General features: G+C 48.5%; 1 protein-coding gene across 2 annotated transcripts in view; it reads right to left on the reverse strand.

Annotated features, from left to right (window-relative positions):
* Positions 1–24,993, reverse strand: part of ahdc1 (AT hook, DNA binding motif, containing 1) — a 98,608-nt gene that overhangs the window by 13,374 nt on the left and 60,241 nt on the right. For both annotated transcript variants that reach the window (XM_055656641.1, XM_055656640.1), the window contains 2 exons: positions 18,108–18,145; positions 1,005–4,790 (listed from right to left, as the gene is read on the reverse strand). In XM_055656641.1, the coding sequence (XP_055512616.1) occupies positions 1,033–4,737 (3,705 nt within the window). In that variant the 5' untranslated portion in view covers positions 4,738–4,790; positions 18,108–18,145 and the 3' untranslated portion in view covers positions 1,005–1,032. The remainder of the gene's footprint in view (positions 1–1,004; positions 4,791–18,107; positions 18,146–24,993) is intronic.

The raw sequence follows: 24,993 nt of genomic DNA on the forward strand, positions 1-24,993 counted from the left end.
GGACAGGTTTGGAGGAATTTGGACCACACAGATTAGATAGGGCTCTTAAAGATAGCGGAGTCAGGGGATATGGGGAGAAAGCAGGAACGGGGTACTGATTGGGGATGATCAGCCATGATCACATTCGCTGGCTCGAAGGGCCGAATGGCCTACTCCTGCACCTATTATCTAAACACGGGCAGGTGGGACTAGTGTAGCTGGGGCATGTTGGCTGGAGTGGGCAAGTTGGGCCGAAGGGCCTGTGTCCACTCTGTGGTCACTGTGACAAGTTGGGTTGAAGGGCCTGTGTCCACTCTGTGGTCACTCTGTGACAAGTCGGGGGCCGGAGTGGGTCAAGTTGGGCCAAAGGACCTATGTCCACTCTGTGCCAAGTTGGGCTGAAGAGCATGGGTCCACACTGTGGTCACTGTGACAAGTTGGGCCGAAGAGCCTGTGTCCACTCTGTGGTCACTCTATGACAAGTTGGGGACTGGAGTGGGCAAGTTGGGCCGAAGGGCCTGTGTCCACTCTGTGGTCACTCTGTGACAAGTTGGGGGCCAGTGTGTGCAAGTTGGGCCGAAGAGCCTGTGTCCACACTGTGGTCACTCTGTGACAAGTTGGGGGCTGGAGTGGGCAAGTTGGGCCGAAGGGCCTGTGTCCACTCTGTGACAAGTTGGGCCGAAGGGCCTGTGTCCACACGGTGGTCACTCTATGACAAGTTGGGGCTGAAGGGCCTGTGTCCACTCTGTGGTCACTCTGTGACAAGTTGGGCCGAAGGGCCTGTGTCCACTCTGTGGTCACTCTGTGACAAGTTGGGGGCCGGAGTGGGTCAAGTTGGGCCAAAGGACCTATGTCCACTCTGTGACAAGTTGGGATGAAGGGCCTGTGTCCACTCTGTGGTCACTCTATGACAAGTTGGGTGGGGGCTGGAGTGGGCAAGTTGGGGCGAAGGGCCTGTGTCCACACTGTGGTCACTCTGTGACAAGTTGGGGGCCGGAGTGGGTCAAGGTACATGGTGGTCTTACCTGGTGCCACTGAGCGCCCCTGGCGGCGTCACTGTGAAGCGCTGCCCGTGTACAGTTCCTCCTGACCGTGGTCCATGAGTAAGCCCATTGGCGCCACTCTCCGGCCCCCCTGTTTGTCGTTGTAGCTGCCGCCTGGGTCCAGGTGGATGGAGGAGTCGCTGGAGGCGGGCGAGGCGATGGCCATGGTGCCGCTGCTGTAAGGGGAGCCGCCGTAATCCAGGGCCAGTTTCTGCGCCTGTTTCTCCAGCTGCGCCACCGCGTTCTGGGGTCTGCCCGTGGTGGGGATATTATTTCTCCTCTGCATCGCGAACAAGGACGACAGCTCGGCATCTTTCTTGGTCTCCTCCAGCGAGCTGTAAGCGGCGGAGGAATTCTGCAAATACCGAGCGCTCGTCTCCAACACAGAAGCGTTTTCCGCCTCGAACTGGAGCTGAGTCGCCAGCAATTGGCGACTGGTCGGGGGGTGAATGTCCGTGCTGTTGTCTAACGAGTCGTAGAAAGTCGCCAGTTTCTTGGCCGGGTCGGTGGGGTCGAGATTGCCGCCGTAGGGTCCCGGGGCGTGGATGGGGAAGAGTTCCCGTGTGTCCGGCAGCAGCCGCTCATGGTCCTGCCCCATGGACTGCAGCTGCTCGGTTTGACCAGCGCCTTGTTTCAGCTCCGGGTAAAGTCCGGACACCGCCTCGCCGATGTCATTGGCGGCCATGGCGAACCTGCCCACCGGGTAACTAGTGTCCTCCGGCATGGAGCGGCTGCAACTTGGCGAATACAAGCCGCAAAACTCCTTCTGCTCGCCCTTGGCCACGGGGTAGGTGTGGGCAGTGGGGACTGGGGTGTCGCCACTATAACCATAGTCCAGAGCGCAGTCCGGGGCGTCGGCAAAGGCCGGGCTGGACGCTGCTGGCATTTTCTGCAGCAACTTTGACTTGCGGGCAGCCTGGTCTTTCTTATTGGAGACGGAGGGGCTGCGGGTGTTGCGTGCCTGCCGGGGGGCGGGGGTCTTTCTCGGGAGGAAGGGGGGCGAGGCTGGGAAAAGCATGTGAGGGGGGCTGGACATGTCCGCTCTCTTCCTCCGGCCATAGCCCACCCGCGCGTCGCTGGGGAACGGCGGCTGCTGCTGCTGCTGGTGGTGATTCCACTGGCGTTTGGAGCATAACTTGCCTCCAGCCCGCTCCCCCGGGATGGTCTCGTCCCAATCCAGCATCAACTTCTCCAGACTGGACAGGCTGGACTTCTCCTCGTTGCCGCCGCCGCCGCCGTCCGCGTTGCCAAAAGCGGCGTTGAAGTGTGACGAGGACTCGGCCAGAGTGTCCGGCAACGCTCGGACCTTGGCCTTGCGAGGCGTGTAGTTGGAGATGTCCAGGATGTCCTTGGACTCATTCAGGCTGTTGTAATCCAGCACCGGCGAGTAGCGGTGGTTAAAGTGGGCCATGCAGCCTTCGGGCAGGTTGAAGCCGGATTTAGCACCCAGCTGAAGCCCTCTAAAGAAGGCCATCCTCCCGTCGCTGGACAGCTGTGTGGAGCCGAAGTATTTCTGGGTTGAGGGGTGATCCATGGAGCAGGCGGAGTCTGATTGAGTGTCAGAGACGAGGGGGGTTTGGAGCGACATTGGGCTGCGAGGGTCGGGTCTGGTGCTACAATTGAAGGGAGACGAGGGGTTAAAGTGTAGTTTGGTCGCCAGTGTGTGTTGGGTGTACTGGTCAGTGGCGGCAGAGGACGAAGAAGACGATTGAGAGGTGTTGCTGGCCTCGAAGCCAAAGGAGCAATCTCTAGTGCCCAGGAAATCCAGGCCGGAGAAGTCCCGGGATGTCTGCAGCGGCGCGTCCGAGCCACTGAAGCCTTGGGCTCGTAGCCGATAGTTCCCGAAATGGCCGAAGTTGTCACAGGCCTGTTGGCAGGAATGTCCGGCCTGTCTGGGCAGCGTGGTCTGGGCGGCCGCTCTTTGGAAGCTCTCCGTCTCCGACGAGTGAAAGGACGAGACGTAGTCCAGGCTGTCCGAGTTCTCGGAGCCCATCAGCGGGTAGGAAGCCGCCGCTACTGCGCTCTGGCCACCGGCCGGTTGTGAACAGTTGGGGGAGTTGGTTTTGTCAAAGTTCTCCTGGAAGTGCGTGAGGTGACGGGAGGGGGTTGTGGAGCCGAAACTCCCACCCCCACCCCCGGCAACGCCACACGTCTCCTGCCCGCCCTGCGAGAACGACACGTCCATCAGGTCGGATGAGTCGTCCGAGTCGAGGAGGGAACGAAAGTAGCCGGCGATAGAGGCCGGGCTCTGGAGCGCCGCGCCCGCCTGCCCCGTGGACAATCGGCCCATCAGATAGCCGTTCCTGGACACCGACCTGGCGTCCCACATGGCGCTGGGGAAGGACTGCCCCGACATGCCGGGGTAGGAGGAGGAGGATGAGGAGGAGGAGAAGAGGCCATTCCTCAGCTGCTTGGCCTGGTAGCCCGGACCCCCTGGCCAGCAGCTGTCGCCCGCCTGTCGCGCCCAGTCGCCGCTGTCGCCTCCACTGGCGCCCACGCCGTGGAAGATGCCGTGCTCGGGGAAGTGCGGCGTGCGCTTGTACGGTTTCCGCCGCTGTACCGGCTTTTCCTTCATCTCGGTGCCCCATTTACACTTCCTGGCGTACAGCTTGGTCTCGCCCAGGAACACGCGCTTCCTCTTGCCGATCCCCTCGAAGAAGTCGCTGAAAGTGGACGAGGACTCGGCGAGTTGTCCCAGCTGCCGGCCGCGACTACAGCCCGCCTTGCCGCCTCGCCGCCGCGTCCCCGCCAGCGTCCTGTAGAAGTGGGACATGTCGTGGTGCAGCGCGGCCGAACGTTGCATGGATCCCGGCTCGCTAGGTGACCAACACCGGGGCGGCGAGCAGCGGCCCAGGATCAAACTCTGCTTGGTCAAGAAGGCCAGCTTGGACAACACGTCGGTATAGTCGGCAGCGCTGTCGTTGCAGCCGGCTATGTAGGTGGGCTGTGGCGGCGACAGCTTGTGGTGCCGAGGTTTTCTCTTCACATGGTTGGCCGGTTCGCCTCCCCCCTCCGGCACCACCTTCCTCGGCCTCCCCCGTTTCCTCTTCACCACCGGCACGTCCCCGGTCGGCAACAGCGTCACCTTGTTCCTGCGGCCCTTCTTGGTGGCCGTGCTATCCCCCTCGGGCACCGAGATGAACTGCACCTTGACCCCCGAGCCCGTGCTGTTGTGGCAAGCTTTGCTCTTCCTCTCCGCCTGGAGCAGGTACTTCTCAATGTTCACCCTGCTCAGTTTCACCAGCATCTTCCGACTGCCTTTACACTTGTACTTGTGGCCCCTGCTCAACATTGTCCCTTTCAATGGCAATCGAGGGGGTGCCCCGTAATCCAGGCACGCCTGCGCCGAGACAGAGGGGACTGACACAGCCTTGTAATATCTCTCGTATTCCACCTGTTCCAACCCATACTGGACCATGGGCTTGTTCCTCAGCGCGTATTTCTTGCACGTCGTGTCTCCCAGAAGCGCGCCCAGCTTTCTCTCGCCCTGCTCGTGTTTCAGCAACGCGTCCCTGGCGCTCTCACAGTGGACGTGGAGCCTGTGGTCGGGCGAGGCGGACGCATCCTCGAAGAAAGTGTTGTTGGGCACGGCGGGCGAGATCAGAGCCTCCACCCCGGCGTTGAATTTGCCAAATTCCCCGTGTCTGCTGCGCTCGCACGGATCCGCGCCATCCTTCCTCTGGACTCTGTCCATTGCTTGCCTTCTGCTCGCCATCTGAGTGTCAGAGGCTACAAGTGGGCTTTCCGCGGGGCTTCCGGCAAGCACAACTGAAGGAAAGAAACTAGACTGTAATCCTGTCCCCATCACTCTTTGTCATTTTGCTTCCATTACTGTGAAACGAAACTTTAACGACACCATCACAATTCAGTCTGACGCCATTATTCTGCATGTCATTAGAGATTTAATTCTTTCACGATATATCTTAAAGTTACTACAGGGCACAATTTAGTTTTGCCATTGCAACACTTGTTTTTCAGCAGTGCCACAAAGGTTTTAATTTCCCTTTTCAGTTCGCAAAGAAGCATTTGGAAACCATGTATGGAGTGTCCCTTTTGCCAATTCGCCTGTTTCTGCATTTACCAAGGCTGGGGTTGCTCTGAACTTATGTCTGACTTTAGACTTTCATTGTTAAAACCACAGTGTGATTTAGTCTGATAAAAAACAACTGAATCCACTTGAATAGAAACATAGAAAATAGGGGCAGGAGTAGAGGCCATTCGGCCCCTCGAGCCTGCACCGCCATTCAATGTGATCATGGCTGATCATCCAACTCAGTATCCTGTACCTGCCTTCTCTCTATACCTTTAGCCACAAGGGCCACATCTAACCCCCTCTTAAATATAGCCAATGAACTGTGGCCTCAACTACCTTCTGTGGCAGAGAATTCCAGAGATTCACCACTCTCTGTGGGAAAAAAAGTTTTCCTCATCTTGGTCCTAAAAGATTTTCCCCTTATCCTTAAACTGTGACCCCTTGTTCTGGAATTCGCCAACATCGGGAACAATCTTCCTGCATCTAGCCTGTCCAACCCCTTAAGAATTTCATAAGTTTCTATAAGATCCCCCCTCAATCTTCTAAATTCTAGCGAGTACAATCCCAATGTCGGGTTGATTATAAGTGTATGCATTTGGTTAGTGAGCGCCTTTCAGCTCCAGAGGCCCATATTCTTCAGAGCCATTACAAGGTCCCTCAGAAATAGACATTGTTGATATGGCTGGCTGGTGATTTGGTGAAATGTATGTCCTCCTTTGAATATTAATGTTAACAGTTACAGAGAAAGGTTGAACAAGTTAGGGCTTTATTCTTTGGAGCGCAGAAGGTTAAGGGGGGACTTGATAGAGGTTTTTTAAATGATGAGAGGGATAGACAGAGTTGACGTGGATCAGCTTTTCCCACTGAGAGTAGGGAACATTCAAACAAGGGGACATGACTTGAGAATTAAGGGACTGAAGTTTAGGGGTAACATGAGGGGGAACTTCTTTACTCAGAGAGTGGTGGCTGTGTGGAATGAGCTTCCAGTGAAGGTGGTGGAGGCAGGTTCGTTTTTATCATTTAAAAATAAATTGGATAGTTATATGGATGGGAAGGGAATGGAGGGTTATGGTCTGAGCGCAGGTATATGGGACATGGGGAGAATATGTGTTCGGCACGGACTAGAAGGGTCGAGATGGCCTGTTTCCGTGCTGTAATTGTTATATGGTTAACAGCATTGGATTTGTGAACGGCTACAGTTGATGGAGTCACCTTTGGTCAAAACAAATTAAAAAATAAAATAAAATAAAAGCCAGGCTATCTATTTATAACTTCCCTACATATGATCCCTCTATTTATCAATCTACACAAGTCCATACAGAAGGCTATGAAATGTGGTGGACTATAGTGGCATATAAACATGTTATCGGTGAAGTTAGCTAGGATTAGCCAACATTATAAGAGCAGACAGCTCCATTTTTTAAAATACAGCGTTTTCAGTTGTTCTACTCAATTTAAAGTTCAAATCTTGAAATTAATTAATTTACCGTTAGGAGAAAGTGCAGAACGTCTGAACCAATAATTTTAGTTACGATATCAAACTAACCTCAGGTGTTAATTTGATGTGATTAAGATTTATATGGAAACTTTAATTTAGTAGAACAATTTTAAATGAAGTATGAAGATTGACTACTCCAGGCAAGGCAATGCTTATTCTTCAAATAATCATCACCATGTCTTCCCATTTTTGATGCTGCCAATAGGGATGCCTTTAAGTTTCACATTTTAACATTTATTAATCTGCTCATTAAGGCATAACTTTTTTCCATTGACTCGGTGAATAACTTCACCTTGATTTCGATGTTGAGTTGAGTTTAGTCTATTGTCACATACACTGAGGTGCCTTGTGCCTTCCGAAGAGTCCACCAGGGACTAGACTGGAAGTTGAACCATTTTATACATTTATCAACCCAATTAACCTACAATCCTGCACGTCTTTGGGATGTGGGAGGAAACCGAAGATCTCGGAGAAAAACCCACGCACAGGTCACGGGGAGAACGTGCAAACTCTTCACAGACAGCGCCCGAAGTCGGGATCGAACCCGGGTCTACGGCGCTGCATTTTGCTGTGAGGCAGCAACTCTACCCGCTGCACCACCATGATCTGTGCAAAGCCTTTTGTAGTCTGTATTCATCCCAATGCTTTGTGTAGGCGGTGTATTAAGGATATGATTCAGAGACATTCCCATTCCTTGCTTCTTCACTACAAGTCTCTTACAAACAGTGGTTACACTAAAGGATTCTTATTGAAGGAGGTTCGAGGATCTGAGGACATGGCAACTCCATTGGATGTGGGTTGCATCTACTGAAAGACTGGGAGGGGGGGAGCACGGTTTGCCCATTTCATCCATGGTCCTTCTGTGGCCCATTGACAACAGAAACAACGAGAGCTTCACACAAACAGCTGTGCCATCAAACTGCCCTTAATACCAACCAGCCCCTGCGTGCTGGACTACATGATCTCACAGTATCTCCCAATGTCCACAGCTACTTCTGTGCCACATCTTCCCCAGGCCTCTTGTTCTGAGAACTTTCAGCCTCAAACTAACTGACCTCTGCACAAAAGGGACAAGAGAGGTCAACATTCCCATTCTCGCCGCCCATCACAACCATACATTCTAACTCAAGTCATTTTCTTGTGATCAATTTGATTTTGAACCTGCTTTCATTCCTTCCTTTCAGACATGGGAGGAGGCCATTTGGCCCATCGGCTCCATGCTGGCACCCAAAGGTGCATTCCCATCACACACATGCCTTCATAAGTTCATAAATGGTAGGAGCAGAATTAGGCCATTCGGCCCATCAAGTCTACTCCACCATTCTATCATGGCTGATCTATCTCTCCCTCCTAACCCCATTCTCCTGCCTTCTCCCCGTAACCTCTGACACCCGTACTAATCAAGAATCTATCTATCTCTGCCTTAAATATATTCACTGACTTTGCCTCCAGAGCCCTCTGTGGCAACGAATTCTGGGGATACAACACCATCCATTCAATGTTAGCGATACTGTAATTTAACTTGTCCAAAGAAGGGTCTCAACCCAAAACGTCGCCCATTCCTTTTCTCCAGAGATGCTGCCTGTCTGGCCCGCTGAGTTGCTTCAGCATTTCATGTCTATCCTCGCCAGAAAACTGTTCAACCAGGCACAATGGTGTTTGCTCACAACTCCCTGCTGGACACGGAACCCCTTTTCAACTGAGACTGCTGGCAGAATGGTTTATAGAAACATAGAAACATAGAAATTAGGTGCAGGAGTAGGCCATTCGGCCCTTCGAGCCTGCACCGCCATTTAATATGATCATGGCTGATCATCCAACTCAGTATCCCGTACCTGCCTTCTCTCCATACCCCCCTGATCCCCTTGGCCACAAGGGCCACATCTAACTCCCTCTTAAATATAGCCAATGAACTGGCCTCAACTACCCTCTGTGGCAGAGAGTTCCAGAGATTCACCACTCTCTGTGTGAAAAAAGTTCTCCTCATCTCGGTTTTAAAGGATTTCCCCCTTATCCTTAAGCTGTGACCCCTTGTCCTGGACTTCCCCAACATCGGAAACAATCTTCCTGCATCTAGCCTGTCCAACCCCTTAAGAATTTTGTAAGTTTCTATAAGATCCCCTCTCAATCTCCTAAACTCTAGAGAGTATAAACCAAGTCTATCCAGTCTTTCTTCATAAGACAGTCCTGACATCCCAGGAATCAGTCTGGTGAACCTTCTCTGCACTCCCTCTATGGCAATAATGTCCTTCCTCAGATTTGGAGACCAAAACTGCACGCAATACTCCAGGTGTGGTCTCACCAAGACCCTATACAACTGCAGTAGAACCTCCCTGCTCCTATACTCAAATCCTCTTGCTATGAAAGCCAACATGCCATTTGCTTTCTTTACTGCCTGCTGCACCTGCATGCCTACCTTCAATGACTGGTGTACCATGACACCCAGGTCTCGCTGCATCTCCCCCTTTCCCAATCGGCCACCGTTTAGATAATAATCTGCTTTCCCGTTTTTGCCACCAAAATGGATAACCTCACATTTATCGACATTATACTGCATCTGCCAAACATTTGCCCACTCACCCAGCCTATCCAAGTCACCTTGCAGTCTCCTAGCATCCTCCTCACAGCTAACACTGCCCCCCAGCTTAGTGTCATCCGCAAACTTGGAGATATTGCCTTCAATTCCCTCATCCAGATCATTAATATATATTGTAAATAGCTGGGGTCCCAGTACTGAGCCTTGCGGTACCCCACTAGTCACTGCCTGCCATTGTGAAAAGGACCCGTTTACTCCTACTCTTTGCTTCCTGTTTGCCAGCCAGTTCTCTATCCACATCAATACTGAACCCCCAATGCCATGTGCTTTAAGTTTGTATACTAATCTCTTATGTGGGACCTTGTCGAAAGCCTTCTGGAAGTCCAGATACACCACATCCACTGGTTCTCCCCTATCCACGCTACTAGTTACATCCTCGAAAAATTCTATAAGATTCGTCAGACATGATTTACCTTTCGTAAATCCATGCTGACTTTGTCCAATGATTTCACCACTTTCTAAATGTGCTGCTATCCCATCTTTAATAACTGACTCTAGCAGTTTCCCCACTACCGATGTTAGGCTAACTGGTCTGTAATTCCCCGTTTTCTCTCTCCCTCCCTTCTTAAAAAGTGGGGTTACGTTTGCTACCCGCCAATCCTCTGGAACTACTCCAGAATCTAAAGAGTTTTGAAAGATTATTACTAATGCATCCACTATTTCTGGAGCTACTTCCTTAAGTACTCTGGGATGCAGCCTATCTGGCCCTGGGGATTTATCGGCCTTTAATCCATTCAATTTACCCAACACCACTTCCCGGCTAACCTGGATTTCACTCAATTCCTCCACCTCCTTTGACCCGCGGGCCCCTGCTATTTCCGGCAGATCATTTATGTCTTCCTTAGTGAAGACGGAACCAAAGTAGTTATTCAATTGGTCCGCCATATCCTGGTTCCCCATGATCAACTCACCTGTTTCTGACTGCAAGGGACCTACATTTGTTTTAACTAATCTCTTTCTTTTCACATATCTATAAAAACTTTTGCAGTCAGATTTTATGTTCACTGCCAGTTTTCTTTCATAATCCATTTTTCCTTTTCTAATTAAGCCCTTCGTCCTCCTCTGCTGGTCTCTGAATTTCTCCCAGTCCTCCGGTATGCTGCTTTTTTCTGGCTAGTTTGTACGCATCATCCTTTGCTTTGATACTATCCCTGATTTCCCTTGTTATCCATGGATGCACTACCTTCCCTGATTTATTCTTTTGCCAAACTGGGATGAACAATTTTTGTAGTTCATCCATGCAGTCTTTAAATGCCTTCCATTGCATATCCACCGTCAACCCTTTTAGAATTAATTGCCAGTCAATCTTGGCCAATTCACGTCTCATACCCTCAAAGTTACCTTTCTTTAAGTTCAAAACCATTGTTTCTGAATTAACAATGTCACTCTCCATCCTAATGAAGAACTCAACCATATTATGGTCACTCTTGCCCAAGGGGCCACGCACAACAAGACTACTAACTAACCCTTCCTCATTACTCAATACCCAGTCTAAAATAGCCAGCTCTCTCGTTGGTTCCTCTACATGTTGATTTAGATAACTATCCCGCATACATTCCAAGAAATCCTCTTCCTCAGCACCCCTGCCAGTTTGATTCACCCAATCTATATGTAGATTGAAGTCACCCATTATAACTGCTTTGCCTTTGTCGCACGCATTTCTAATTTCCTGTTTGATACCATCTCCAACTTCACTACTACTGTTAGGTGGCCTGTACACAACACCCACCAGCGTTTTCTGCCCCTTATTGTTTCGCAGCTCTACCCATACCGATTCCACATCCTCCAAACTAATGTCCTTCCTTTCCATTGCGTTAATCTCCTCTCTAACCAGCAACACTACCCCACCTCCTTTTCCTTTCTCTCTATCCCTCCTGAATATTGAATATCCCGGGATGTTCAGCTCCCAGCCTTGGTCACCCTGGAGCCATGTCTCCGTGATCCCAACTATATCATAATCATTAATGGCTATCTGCACGTTCAACTCATCCACCTTATTACGAATACTCCTTGCATTGAGACACAAAGCCTTCAGGCTTGTTTTTACAACGCTCTTACCCCTTATACAATTATGTTGAAAAGTGGCCCTTTTTGATTTTTGCCCTGGTTTTGTCTGCCTGCCACTTTTACTTTTCACCTTGCTACCTATTGCTTCTACCTTCATTTTACACCCCCCTGCCCCTCTGCTCTTGTACCCATCCCCCTGCCACATTAGTTTAAATCAGTAGACAGCAGTAGCAAACACCCCCCCAAGGACATTGGTTCCATTCCATTCCAGGTGCAGACCGTCCTGTTTGTACTGGTCCCACCTCCCCCAGAACTGGTTCCAATGCCCTAAAAATTTGAATCCCTCCCCCTTGCACCATTTTTCAAGCCACGTATTCATCTGCAATATCCTCCTATTTCTGCTCTGACTGGCCCGTGGTACTGGTAGTAATCCAGAGATTATTACCTTTATGGTTGTTTAAGAAGGAACTGCAGATGCTGGAAAATCGAAGGTAGACAAAAATGCTGGAGAAACTCAGCAGGTGCAGCAGCATCTATGGAGCGAAGGAAATAGGCGACGTTTTGGGACAAAACCATTCTTCAGATGAGAAATATCAGGAACAAACAGGGCTGGCAACAAATGACTTAGACAACAGGTGCAGGAGGAGGCCATTCGGCCCTTCGAGCCAGCACTGCCATTCAATGTGATCATGGCCGATCATCCACAATCAGTACCCCGTTCCTGCCTTCTCCCCATACCCCCTGACTGAGGCAGAGAATTCCATAGACTCACAACTCTCTGGGTGAAAACGTGTTTCTTCGTCTCCGTTCTAAATGGCCTTATTTTTAAACTGTGGCCCCTGGTTCTGGACTCCCCCAACATCGGGAACATGTTTCCTGCCTCTAGCGTGTCCAAACCCTTAATAATCTGATATGTTTCAATAAAATCCTCTCTCATCCTTCTAAACTCCAGAGTGTACAAGCCCAGCTGCTCCATTCCATCAGCATATGACAGTCCCGCCATCCCGGGAATTAACCTCGTAAACCTACGCTGCGCTCCCTCAATAGCAAGAATGTCCTTCCTCAAATTGGGAGACCAAAACTGCACACAATACTCCAGGTGTGGTCTCACTAGGGCTCTGTACAACTGCAGAAGGACCTCTTTGCTCCTAGACTCAACTCCTGAACCAGCACCTTGAATTCCTTGTTTCTTGAATAAAACATTCCCTGCTTCCTCTGCCTTGCATATTTCTTTGCAGCCAATGAAACATTAATGTACAGGCACTGACACAGACAAGGCCCTGGCCTATCCACGCACAGCCAGACTCTACAAACATCCATGGAATAAAAACCAGATCACTGATTTGTTGCTGATCAAATATTAGCTCCTTTAACTCCCTGTTTCTATGAAAGACCGAAACCAAATGTAGTCTCATAGAGTGATACAGCGTGGAAACAGTCCCTTCGGCCCAACTTGCCCACACCAGCCAACATGTCCCAGCTACACTAGTCCCACCTGCCTGCATTTGGCCCAGATCCCTCCAAACCCGTCCTGTCCATGTACCTGTGTAACTGTTTCTTAAACATTGGGACAGTCCCTGCCTCAACTTGCTCCTCCGGCAGCTCGTTCCATACACCCACCACTCTCTGCGTGAAAAGGTTGAACAAGTTAGGGTCTTTATTCTTTGCCGTGCAGAAGGTTAAGGGGGGACTTGATAGAGGTTTTTAAAATGATGAGAGGGATAGACAGAGTTGACGTGGACAAGCTTTTCCCACTGAGAGTAGGGAAGATTCAAACAAGGGGACATGACTTGAGAATTAAGGGACTGAAGTTTAGGGGTAACATGAGGGGGAACTTCTTTACTCAGAGAGTGGTAGCTGTGTGGAATGAGCTTCCAGTGAAGGTGGTGGAGGCAGGTTCGTTTTTATCATTTAAAAATAAATTGGATGGGAAGGGAATGGAGGGTTATGGTCTGAGCGCAGGTATATGGGACTAGGGGAGATTATGTGTTCGGCACGGACTAGAAGGGTCGAGATGGCCTGTTTCCGTGCTGTAATTGTTATATGGTTATATGGTTACTCCTCGGATTCCAATTAAATATTTTCCCCTTCACCCTAAACCTATACCCTCTCGTTAATACTTAGGTAATGTTTGGTTGGGACCCTTCTTCAGACTGAAGAGGGGTTGTGACCTGAAATGTCACCTATGCATGCTCTCCAGAGATGCCTCTGAATTACTTCAGCACTTTGTGTCTTTTCTTGTAAACCTGCACCTGCAGTTCCTTGCGTCTCCCAGAGCAACCTGTGCCTTTTTTGGGGGGGGGTTTGCAGTCACTTGGACCAGGAACCTCCTGACTCATTGGTGAGAGAGCTATGAGCTGACACGACTTTGACAAGCTGAGAGATGTTTTACGAATTCTCCGCTACAGGGATGGTGGAACAAAGGATGATTTGGGAGATCTAAACCTGTCACTACAGGAGGCTGAAACAATGCACCGGCAGCAGAGAAACGTAACCCTTTCTCTGTATCTGAGCTTTCACACCTTCAAGCAAAAATTGAAAGAGACAAAGACACAAAGAACTGGGAACAGATCAAATATATGTTCAGGAGACCTGAAGTGAAGGACAATAGGTCTTATTCTTTGCAACCAACCGCCTTGATCAATTAAAGCATGTTTATCATTTTATAATTAGAACTATTAAATATTAAATAAAGAACCATATTTATCATATTTAGATGAAAAATGAAATGTTTAATTCTGCTTTATAATGCTACGTTTTATAACATGGGATATTTAATTTAGCTAAGGACTGTAAGAGTCTTTGGTACTTCCCAGTGGACTGCATGTTAAGATATGTGTTTGTGTCTGATCTGCCCATGTTCAATAAGACCTGGTAGAGTTACTGGCCGGTAGACCATCACCAAGGATGTGCCCGTCTGAGGGAGCTGTGGTGCTGAAGTCTGCCCTCTTTACTCAAGGCAAAGATGGCATTAGTTAGAGCTTCATTGAAACAAATCCCATCCAGAACTGGCACTTGCTAAATGCCACTGCTGCTGGAACGGGCAGCCAGGGTTGGTGGTGGTGGTGGTGGGGGTGGGGGTGGGGGTGATATGAGGCAGATACGACAGTGGATATGCAGGGAATGGAGGGATATGGACCACGTGCAGGCAGAGGGGATTAGTTCAACTTGGCATCGTGTTTAGCACGGACATTGTGGGCCGAAGGGCCTGTCCATAAGCTGGACTGTATTAGAAACATAGAAATTAGGTGCAGGAGTAGAGGCCATTCGGCCCTTCGAGCCTGCACCGCCATTCAATATGATCATGGCTGATCATCCAACTCGGTATCCCGTACCTGCCTTCTCTCCATACCCTCTGATCCCTTTCGCCACAAGGGCCACATCTAACTCCCTCTGTATTGTATGGATTGGCTAGTGATCTGAACTTGGTGAATTAAGTATTAAACTTTGAGATGCGCGATGTGCCAAGTTGGGAAATGAAGGGCAGCTTCATTGGAGAATTTGACGTTATCTTGAGGAAGAAATTTGGATGGAAAAGTTCAGTGTGTGTGTGTGCGCGCGCATGTGTATATTCCTGTGTGTGTACACGTGTGTGCGTGTTCCTACATACGTGTGTGTGCGCGCATGTGTATATTCCTGTGTGTGTACGCGTGTGTGCGTGTTCCTACATACGTGTGTGTGTGCGCGCGCGCATGTTTATATTCCTGTGTGTGTACGCGTGTGTGCGTGTTCCTACATACGTGTGTGTGTGCGCGCATGTGTATATTCCTGTGTGTGTATGTGTGTGTGCATGTTCCTACATACGTGTGTGTGTGCGCGCGCATGTGTATATTCCTGTGTGTGTACGCGTGTGTGCATGTTCCTACATACGTGTGTGTGTGTGTGTGCATGCGTGCGTATATTCCTGTGTGTGTACGTGTGTGCATGGTCCTACATACGTGTGTGTGTGTGCGTGTGTTCCTACAAACGCGTGTGTGTGTGTGTGCGCGCGCATGTGTATATTCCTGTGTGTGTACGCGTGTGTGCGTGTTCCTACATACGTGTGTGTGTGTGTGTGCGTGCGCGTGTTCCTACATACGTGTGTGTGCGTGTTCCTACATACGTGTGCATGTGTGTGTGTGTGTGTGATTTACCTCAGTATATGTTTTGAAACCATTTTCTGCTCCACTTATTCCCAGACTTGTTTAATCTACTTGGACTGTTATGTTTTACAGATTTAGTTCAAACTTAAAAATGCAATGTAATGTGATATTAAAAAAACAAAGTGCTGGAGGAAGTTCGTCCAGCGTTTGGTTTTTGCTCCAGATTCCAGCATCTGCCCGCTCTTGTATCTTTGTAATCAACGCAATTGAAAGCTGCCGCTCAAGTCCTGAAGTCATTGAAACGTACAGAATAGTGAAAGGCCTGGATAGAGTGGTCGAGGAGAGGATGTTTCCACTAGTGGGAGAGTCTAGGACTAGAGGTCACAGCCTCAGAATTAAAGGACATTCTTTTAGGACCGAGATGAGGAGGAATTTCTTTAGTCAGAGGGTGGTGAATCTGTGGAATTCATTGTGGAGGCCAAGTCAGTGGATGGTTTTATGGCAGAGATAGATAGATTCTTGATTAGTGCGGGTGTCAGAGGTTATGGGGAGAAGGCAGGAGAATGGGGCTAGGAGGGAGAGATAGATCAGCCATGATTGAGTAGACTCGATGGGCCGAATGGCCTAATTCTGCCCCTATTCCCGACGACCTCATGTACTGGGACCTGTTTATATTTCCAGTTTCTTTGGCAGTTCATCTGGGACGAACTTTGGGTGACGTTGTTGAACAAATAAAATGATTTAGCTGGGAAAATATTTGGCAGCTGGTTAAAGAGTTAACTTCCCCCACTTACATGTTTAGCTTTCCACTGCTGGAAGCACAGCCTTGCATTGTGACATACTACTCCTGGCACAGGCCAGCGGAGATAGCTTCAGCTCAGAGAGTTTATTTAGTCCAATGCTGAAACATGGGTTGAACCACAGCCAGGTTCAAATAATCACGTGCTCAGCTGGGTCATCAGAAGCAAGGGGAATCCAGCCTTCATTCATCAGAAGTTAATCATTTAGCATGAGGGAGGGGAGGAGGGACCTCGTTGAAACATTTTGAATAGTGAAAGACCTGGATAGAGTGGATGTGGAGAGGATGTTTCCACTGTTGGGAGAGTCTAGGACCAGAGGCCACAGCCTCAGAATTAAAGGACGCTCCTTTCAAAAGGAGATGAGGAGGAATTTCTTTAGTCAGAGGGTGGTGAATCTGTGGAATTCATTGCCACAGACGGCTGTGGAGGCCACAAGTCAGTGGATATATTTAAGGTGGAGATTGACAGATTCTTGATTAGTACGGGTGTCAGAGGTTATGGGGAGAAGGCAGGAGAATAGGGTTAGGAGGGAGAGAGATTAGGATGGAGTAGACTTGATGGACCGAATGGCCTAATTCAGCTCCTATCACTTATAAACATGGTAAGAATATCTGACCAATATTCCCCAAACCAGCATCTAAACCAGCATCTGCAGTTGCTTCCTATACATGTAGAAACATAGATAATAGGTGCAGGAGTAGGCCATTCGGCCCTTCAAGCCAGCACCGCCATTCAATGTGATCATGGCTGATCATCCCCAATCAGTACCCCGTTCCTGCCTTCTCCCCATATCCCCTGACTCCGCTATTTATAAGAGTCCTATCTAGCTCTCTCTTGAAAACATCCAGAGAACCGGCCTCCACCGCCCTCTGAGGCAGAGAATTCCACAGACTTGGATAGTGAAGGAACTACAGATGCTGAAGATAGACACAAAAAGCTGGAGTAACTCAGCGGGATGGGCAGCATCTCTGGAGAGAAGGAATGGGTGACGTTTCGCGTCTAGACCCAACTCAACCCAAAACGTCACCTATTTCCCTTTTCTCCAGAGATGGTGTTTGACCCGCTGAGCTTTTTGTATCTAACTTCAATTCCCTGCTGTTTTGCTGGAAGCTTTTACAATGTTAAATGTTTAGATCACTGCCAGTGCAAAACATGGAGGTGATTGCTCCCGATGTTGGGGAAGTCCAGGACAAGGGGTCACAGCTTAAGGATAAGGGGGAAATCCTTTAAAACCGAGATGAGAAGAACTTTTTTCACACAGAGAGTGGTGAATCTCTGGAACTCTCTGCTGCAGAGGGTAGTCGAGGCCAGTTCATTGGCTATATTTAAGAGGGAGTTAGATGTGGCCCTTGTGGCTAAGGGGATCAGAGGGTATGGAGAGAAGGCAGGTACGGGATACTGAGTTGGATGATCAGCCATGATCATATTGAATGGCGGTGCAGGCTCGAAGGGCCGAATGGCCTCTACTCCTGCACCTAATTTCTATGTTTCTATCTCAAGATCCATGTTGTTATTCGGTATTCACACACTCCCAGCTATTTTCAGTAGCTGTGAGATGATCAATCAAATAACTCGACTCATAAGTGATAGGAGTAGAATCAGGCCATTCGGCCCATCAAGTCTACTCCGCCATTCAATCATGGCTGATCTATCTATCTATCGTTCCCTCCTAACCCCAAATCAGGCTAAGAGCTGTTTAATAACCAGGTTAACCAGACAACTCTTAACCATCAAGGGTGAAGTGGGAACTTTGCAAGATAAGAGTGGTTGGGAATTGGCATGTGGAACCTTTGTGCTCAAGTTAGAATTGATGCAACAGAAACTGATGCGAATCAGGTGATTTGAAATGAAAGAAAGTCATGTTGATTGTTTGTTGTATCGTAATCTGCTACATTTATTTAATGTCCTATACGGGGTTACAAATTACAAGTTAAAGTCATTTGGCATATTCAAATCAAAGAGCTGCTATTTATTTAACAATATTAACAAACCCCAATGTGGCACTGGGAAATTAAATTAAAAAAATTAGCATTGCCTCAAGACTTGCTTAGTAGGTGGAAATATCTTACCTTTAATTGTGACATGTCTCCTCTTGTTCAGTACATCCCTAAGAATAAAAACAGAAATGATGATAGAATTAATATATCAAAGAATAAAATCTCAGAAAGATCCACAAGTTAAAATCTGATCAGTTGTATTTGACTATAGTGGTCTTTCGTTTAGTTTAAAGGGACAGCAGGGGGACAGGCCCTTCGGCCCACCGAGCCCGCACTGCCAGGTCATCTTATCGAGTTCACTTCACAAGGCCACACTTCTCGGCATCTGGATACGATGGCGTCTTGTGCACGGACCAGCGATCCCCGCACACCAACACTATCCTACACACACACGGGATAATTTGGCATTTACACCAAAGCCAATTAAACTACAAACCTGCACGTCTTTGGAGTGTGTTGAGGAAACCGCAGATCTGGCAGAAAACCCACGCAGGTCACGGGGAGAACGTGCAAACTCCGTACAGACAGCACCCGTGGTCAGGATTGAACCCGGGACTCTGGGGTAGAGAGTCATCTCTGGTCATTGGAAGCTGCACAAGACGATGTTTTAAAAGACATTTGGACAGATATGTGGACAGGGTTTTAAGGGCAATGGGCCAAATGTGACCAATGGGCCAAATGTGACTTGCCCACTGAGCCAACTTGGTCGGCACGGACTAGATGGGCCAAAGGGCCTGTTTAACTGCTGTACATCTCTGTGACTTTTGTTGCAGATTGGTGAAGCCTGACCACTTTCTGTCACATGCTGGTTGACAATAATCACCATTCCTCCTTTTGAAGATTTAGGGCAACAATGGTCCAGCGGGTGGAGCCGCTGCCTTGTGGCGCCAGAGACCCAGGTTCGATCCAAACCTTGGTTGCTGTCTGTGTGGAGTTTTCACGTTCTACCCTGTGGCCACGTGGGTTTTCTCCGGGTGATCCGGTTTCCTCCCACATCCCAAAGACGTGCAGGTTTGTAGGTTAATCTGCCCCCCTGTATACTGCCCCCTAGTGTGTAGGGAGTGGATGAGAAAGTGGGATAGCACAGAACTAGTGTGAGCGGGTGATCGATGGTCGGCACGGACTCGATGGGCCGAAGGGGCTGTATCTCTACACTAATTCACAGATAGCATAGCCAACAGCAAATGGAAAAAACTCAAGACTCAGTTGAATGAATGCCAGGGAAGAGAGGGGTTGGTGTCCATGTTTCTATGCATAGCACACAACAAAACCTTTTCACTGTACCTCGGACAATAAACTAAACTGTAAACTGTAGCTTCTTGAAGAATAATCCTGTCAATCCCAGTCCATCGCCCGTTCCCCCAGAGCCCGGTGAAACTGTGCCTTTCATGTGTCTATCCAAGTCCACACTGATCAATACCATGCCAATAATCAGTGCCATTATCCCCAGTCCCTCCACACCCCAGATTACTTGGTCGTTCCAGGTAGATTCGAACTGGCAGTCGGAATTACTGCCACTCCAACATCCCAGACTCCGACCAACCTCCGAGCCCGTCTGCAAACAATTTCACATCGATTCCAGCGCTAACATTTAACAAACCTGTCAGTGATCAGGAATGTTTGGTGGCCCATCTATGATCTCGCATTGAATAAATAGTTCCATACTCTCGAGAACAGTGTCAACAGTTTTAACATCGACTGCCATATGTCCCGTCTCCCTGTATATTCTTACTCCAATGGTTTAGTTTAGAAATACAGCAAAGAAACGAGCCCTTCGCTCCGCTCCGACCAGCGATCCCCGTACACTAAGACCACCCTACATGTTAGGGCCAATTTACATCTACACCAAGCCAATTAACCTGCAAATCTACACGTCTTTGGAATGTGGGAGGAAACCCGAAATCCAAGAGAAAGCCTATATAGGTTCTTCTGCAGTTGTATAGGGCTCTGGTGAGACCACATCTGGAGTATTGTGTACAGTTTTGGTCTCCTATTTTCAGGAAGGACATCCTTGTGATTGAGGCAGTGCAGCGTAGGTTCACCAGATTGATCCCTGGGATGGCGGGACTGTCATATGAGGAAAGATTGAAAAGACTAGGCTTGTATTCACTGGAGTTTAGAAGGATGAGAGGGGGGGATAACTTATAGAAACATATAAAATTATAAAAGGACTGGACAAGCTAGATGCAGGAAAAATGTTCCCAATGTTGGGCGAGTCCAGAACCAGGGGCCACACAGTTTTACAATAAAGGGGAGGTCATTTAAGACTGAGGTGAGAAAAAAAACTTTTTTACCCAGAGAGTTGTGAATTTGTGGAATTCCCTGCCACAGAGGGCAGTGGAGGCCAAGTCACTGGATGGATTTAAGAGTTAGATACTCTTGGGGATACTGGAATCGAGGGATATGGGGAGAAGGCAGGCACGGGTTATTGATTGGGGACGATCAGCCATAATCACAACGAATGGCGGTGCTGGCTCGAAGGGCCGAATGGCCTGCACCTGCACCTGTTTTCCATGTTTCTAAAACCCACGCAGGTCACAGGGAGAAGGTACAAACTCCGTACAGCCGGCACCTGTAGTCAGGATTGAACCGGGGTCTCTGGCGCTGGTGAGGCAGCAACTCTCCCCGCTGAACCACTCATTTACACTTTTATGACACTTTAGTGCAATGCATGTATTGCAACATATAACGTCAAAGTCCAATAAAGGCAGATTGAAGGTAGTTCAAAGGTCACCAATGAGGTAAATGGGAGGTCAGGGCCTTGTACAATTTCATACGGTTTCGGAGCAGAATTAGGTTATTTGGCCCATCAAGTCTACTCCGCCATTCAATCATAGAAACATAGAAATTAGGTGCAGGAGTAGAGGCCATTCAGCCCTTCGAGCCTGCACCGCCATTCAATATGATCATGGCTGATCATCCAACTCAGTATCCCATCCCTGCCTTCTCTCCATACCCCCTGATCCCTTTAGCCACAAGGGCCACATCTAACTCCCTCTTAAATATAGCCAATGAACTGTGGCCTCAACTACCCTCTGTGGCAGAGAGTTCCAGAGATTCACCACTCTCTGTGTGAAAAAAGTTCTTCTCATCTCAGTTTTAAAGGATTTCCCCCTTATCCTTAAGCTGTGACCCCTTGTTCTGGACTTCCCCAACATCGGGAACAATCTTCCTGCATCTAGCCTGTTCAACCCCTTAAGAATTTTGTAAGTTTCTATAAGATCCCCTCTCAGTCTCCTAAATTCTAGAGAGTATAAACCAAGTCTATCCAGTCTTTCTTCATAAGACAGTCCTGACATCCCAGGAATCAGTCTAGTGAACCGTCTCTGCACTCCCTCTATGGCAATAATGTCCTTCCTCAGATTTGGAGACCAATCGTGGCTGAATAGGTGACATTTCGGGTCATGATCCTTCTTCAGACCTATTTCCTTCGCTCCATAGATGCTGCCTCACCCGCTGAGTTACTCCAGCATTTTTGTCTACCTTCGATTTTTCCAGCATCTGCAGTTCCTTCTTAAACTGTTGCTTTAAGAATCAGATTCTCAGCAGACTGCTTCTTCCCAATGCATTTAAACATGAGTTCAAACTTCATTGGATAAATAGTGCAACAATTGGGTAATGAAATGTTGGTTGCCATGGTTATCCATACCTACCCAGACTGTAACCTTGGCACAAAGCATTGTAATCTGTGTTAACAGTTGGTTGATTTCTGTCAGAAACACACACAGAAAAAGCACTGGGGAAGTCAAGGCCAAGTGAAAGCTGGCTGAGAACGAACTGGATGGAGTTCTGTAAAGATCCAGTAAATGTTTCAATGCCAGCCAACCTCTCGCTGAACAGCAGGCAATCGATTCAAAAACGAGATGAGAATACGATGAGTAAAATCTGTCTGAATACCCAGAGAAGACAAATACAAGGAAGATTCCTAACCGATGGCATCTACATGAACTTAGAAGATCGAGAGGGGGGGATCTTATAGAAACTTACAACATTCTTAAAGGGGTTGGACAGGCTAGATGCAGGAAGATTGTTGGGGAAGTCCAGGACAAGGGGTCACACAGTTTAAGTATAACTGGGAAATATTTTAGGACTGAGATGAGAAAAACATTTTTTTTCACACACAGAGAGTGGTGAATCTGTGGAATTCTCTGCCGCAGAGGGTAGTTGAAGCCACACAGTTCATTGGCTATATTTAAGAGGGAGTTAGATGTGGCCCTTATGGCTAAAGGTATCAGGGGGTATGGAGAGAAGGCAGGTACAGGATACTGAGTTGGATGATCAGCCATGATCATATTGAATGGCGAATGGTGCAGGCTCGAAGGACCGAATGGCCTCTACTCCTGCACCTATTGTCTATGTTTCTATATTTACAGGAATGCTGGTTTAGACACAAAGAGCTGGAGTAACTCAGCAGGACAGGCAGCATCTCTGGAGAGAAGGAATGGGTGACTGTCTGAAGAAGAGTCTCTTCTTCTCCTGTCGTGTGTATTTTAGACCTGCAGCTCCGTTGAGGCGAGCCAGGCCAACGTGTCATCGTCCAGGCCAATCAGACCTCGTTCACCATCCAGTGGCCGGTGTTTGGGGCAACTGGGGACCATGTGTTCCACTGCCTGTGTCGGGTCCACACACTCGCAGGAGGTGCTGTCCGTTAAGAAGGGTCTCGACCCAAAACGCCACCCGTTCCTTCTCTCCAGAGATGCTGCACCTCCCGCATCTACACGCACCTCATCATGTATCTGTACACTGTGGACGGCTCGATTGTAATCATGTATTGACTTTCGACCAGTTTCGCCTTATATTCCTGTTAACTCTTTACCCCTTCACCTTAAACCTTGTCCTCTGGTCCTCGATTCCCCTACTCTGGGCAAGAAACTGTGTGTCTATCCGATCTATTCCTCTCATTATTTTGTACCCTTCTGCAAGATCACCCCCCATCATCCTCCTGCGCTCCAGGGAATAGAGACCCAGCCTGCTTAACCTCTCCCTATAACTCAGACCCTTGAGTCCTGGCTATATCTTCTCCAGCTTGACAACATCTTTCCTAATAACACGGTGCCCAGAACTGAACACAATATCTCCATAGGGAGACAAAAGTGCTGGAGAAACTCAGCGGGTGCAGCAGCATCTATGGAGTGAAGGAAATAGGCAACGTTTCGGGACGAAACCCGGAAGGGTTTCGGCCCGAAACATTACCTATTTCCTTCCTGAAGGGTTTCGTCCCGAAACGTTGCCTATTTCCTTCGCTCCATAGATGCTGCTGCACCCGCTGAGTTTCTCCAGCACTTTTGTCTACCTTCAGTTTTTCCAGCATCTGCAGTTCCTTCTTAAACACAATACTTCTGTACTCAGATTATTCTGTTGTTGATAGACAATAGACAATTGGTGCAGGAGGAGGCCATTCGGCCCTTCGAGCCAGCACCGCCATTCAATGTGATCATGGCTGATCATCCCAATCAGTTGGTATAATTTAAAAATAAATTGGATAGGCATATGGATGAGAAGGGAATGGAGGGTTATGGTATGAGTGCAGGCAGGTGGGACTAAGGGAAAAAAGATGTTCGGCACGGACTTGTAGGGCCGAGATGGCCTGTTTCCGTGCTGTAATTGTTATATGGTTATTATATGGTTATAGTACCCCGTTCCTGCCTTCTCCCCATATCCCCTGACTCTGCTATTTTTAAGAGCCCCATCTAGCTCTCTTGAAAGCATCCAGAGAACCTGCCTCCACAGCCCTCTGAGGCAGAGAATTCCACAGACTCGCCACTCTCTGTGAGAAAAAGTGTTTCCTCGTCTCCGTTCCAAATGACTTACTCCTTATTCCTAAACTGTGGCCCCTGGTTCTGGACTCCCCCAACATTGGGAACATGTTTCCTGCCTTTAGGGTGCCCAAGCCCTTAACAATCTTATACGTTTCAATGAGATCCCCTCTCATCCTTCTAAACTCCAGAGTGTACAAGCCCAGCTGCTCCATTCTCTCAGCATATGACAGTCCCGCCATCCCGGGAATTAACCTTGTAAACCTACGCTGCACTCCCTCAATATCAAGAATGTCCTTCCTCAAATTAGGGGACCAAAACTGCACACAATACTCCAGGTGTGGTCTCACTAGGGCTCTGTACAACTGCAGAAGGACCTCTTTGCTCCTATATTAGATTCCTCTTGTTATAAAGGCCAACATGCCATTCGCTTTCTTCACTGCCTGCTGTACCTGCATGCTTACTTTCATAGACTGATGTACAAGGACCCCCAGATCCCATTGTACTTCCCCTTTTCCCAACTTGAAGCCATTTAGATAGTAATCTGCCTTCCTGTTTTTGCTACCGAAGTGGATAACCTCACATTTATCCACATTAAACTGCATCTGCCACGCATCTGCCCACCCACCCAACCTGTCCAAGTCACCCTGGTAGTTGATGATAGTTAAACAATCTGGATTTGACTCCTGATGGACCGATATTGCAACAGCATGTAGTTGTGGGATGGGGAAGGAAGGGTTAAACCTGCTGCGTATGCTATGACCAGTAATACTGACAACTCTGTTCCAAACTGATTCGAAGGTTGACCTCACCACTAAGTCCTGAGCAAGTCAATGGCAATACATCTAAAACAAAGATCAAGAGCTTCAAGGTGCACTGTGTCTAGGTGTATATCTGAATGACAATAAAGTTTTCATTCATTCATTCATTTTCATTCATTCATTCAGCTTGGTTTCAAATAAATTCAAAATAATCTTCGAATTATGTGTTTAAGAAGGAACTGCAGATGCTGGAAAATCGAAGGTAGACAAAAATGCTGGAGAAACTCAGCGGGTGCAGCAGCATCTATGGAGCGAAGGAAATAGGCAACGTTTCGGGCCAAAACCCTTCAGGAAGGAAATAGGTAACGTTTCGGGCCGAAACCCTTCTGGGTTTCGGCCCGAAACGTTGCCTATTTCCTTCGCTCCATAGATGCTGCTGCA

The sequence above is a fragment of the Leucoraja erinacea genome, chromosome 26 (genome assembly GCF_028641065.1).
Source record: "Leucoraja erinacea ecotype New England chromosome 26, Leri_hhj_1, whole genome shotgun sequence".
Taxonomy (NCBI): Eukaryota; Metazoa; Chordata; class Chondrichthyes; order Rajiformes; family Rajidae; genus Leucoraja; species Leucoraja erinaceus.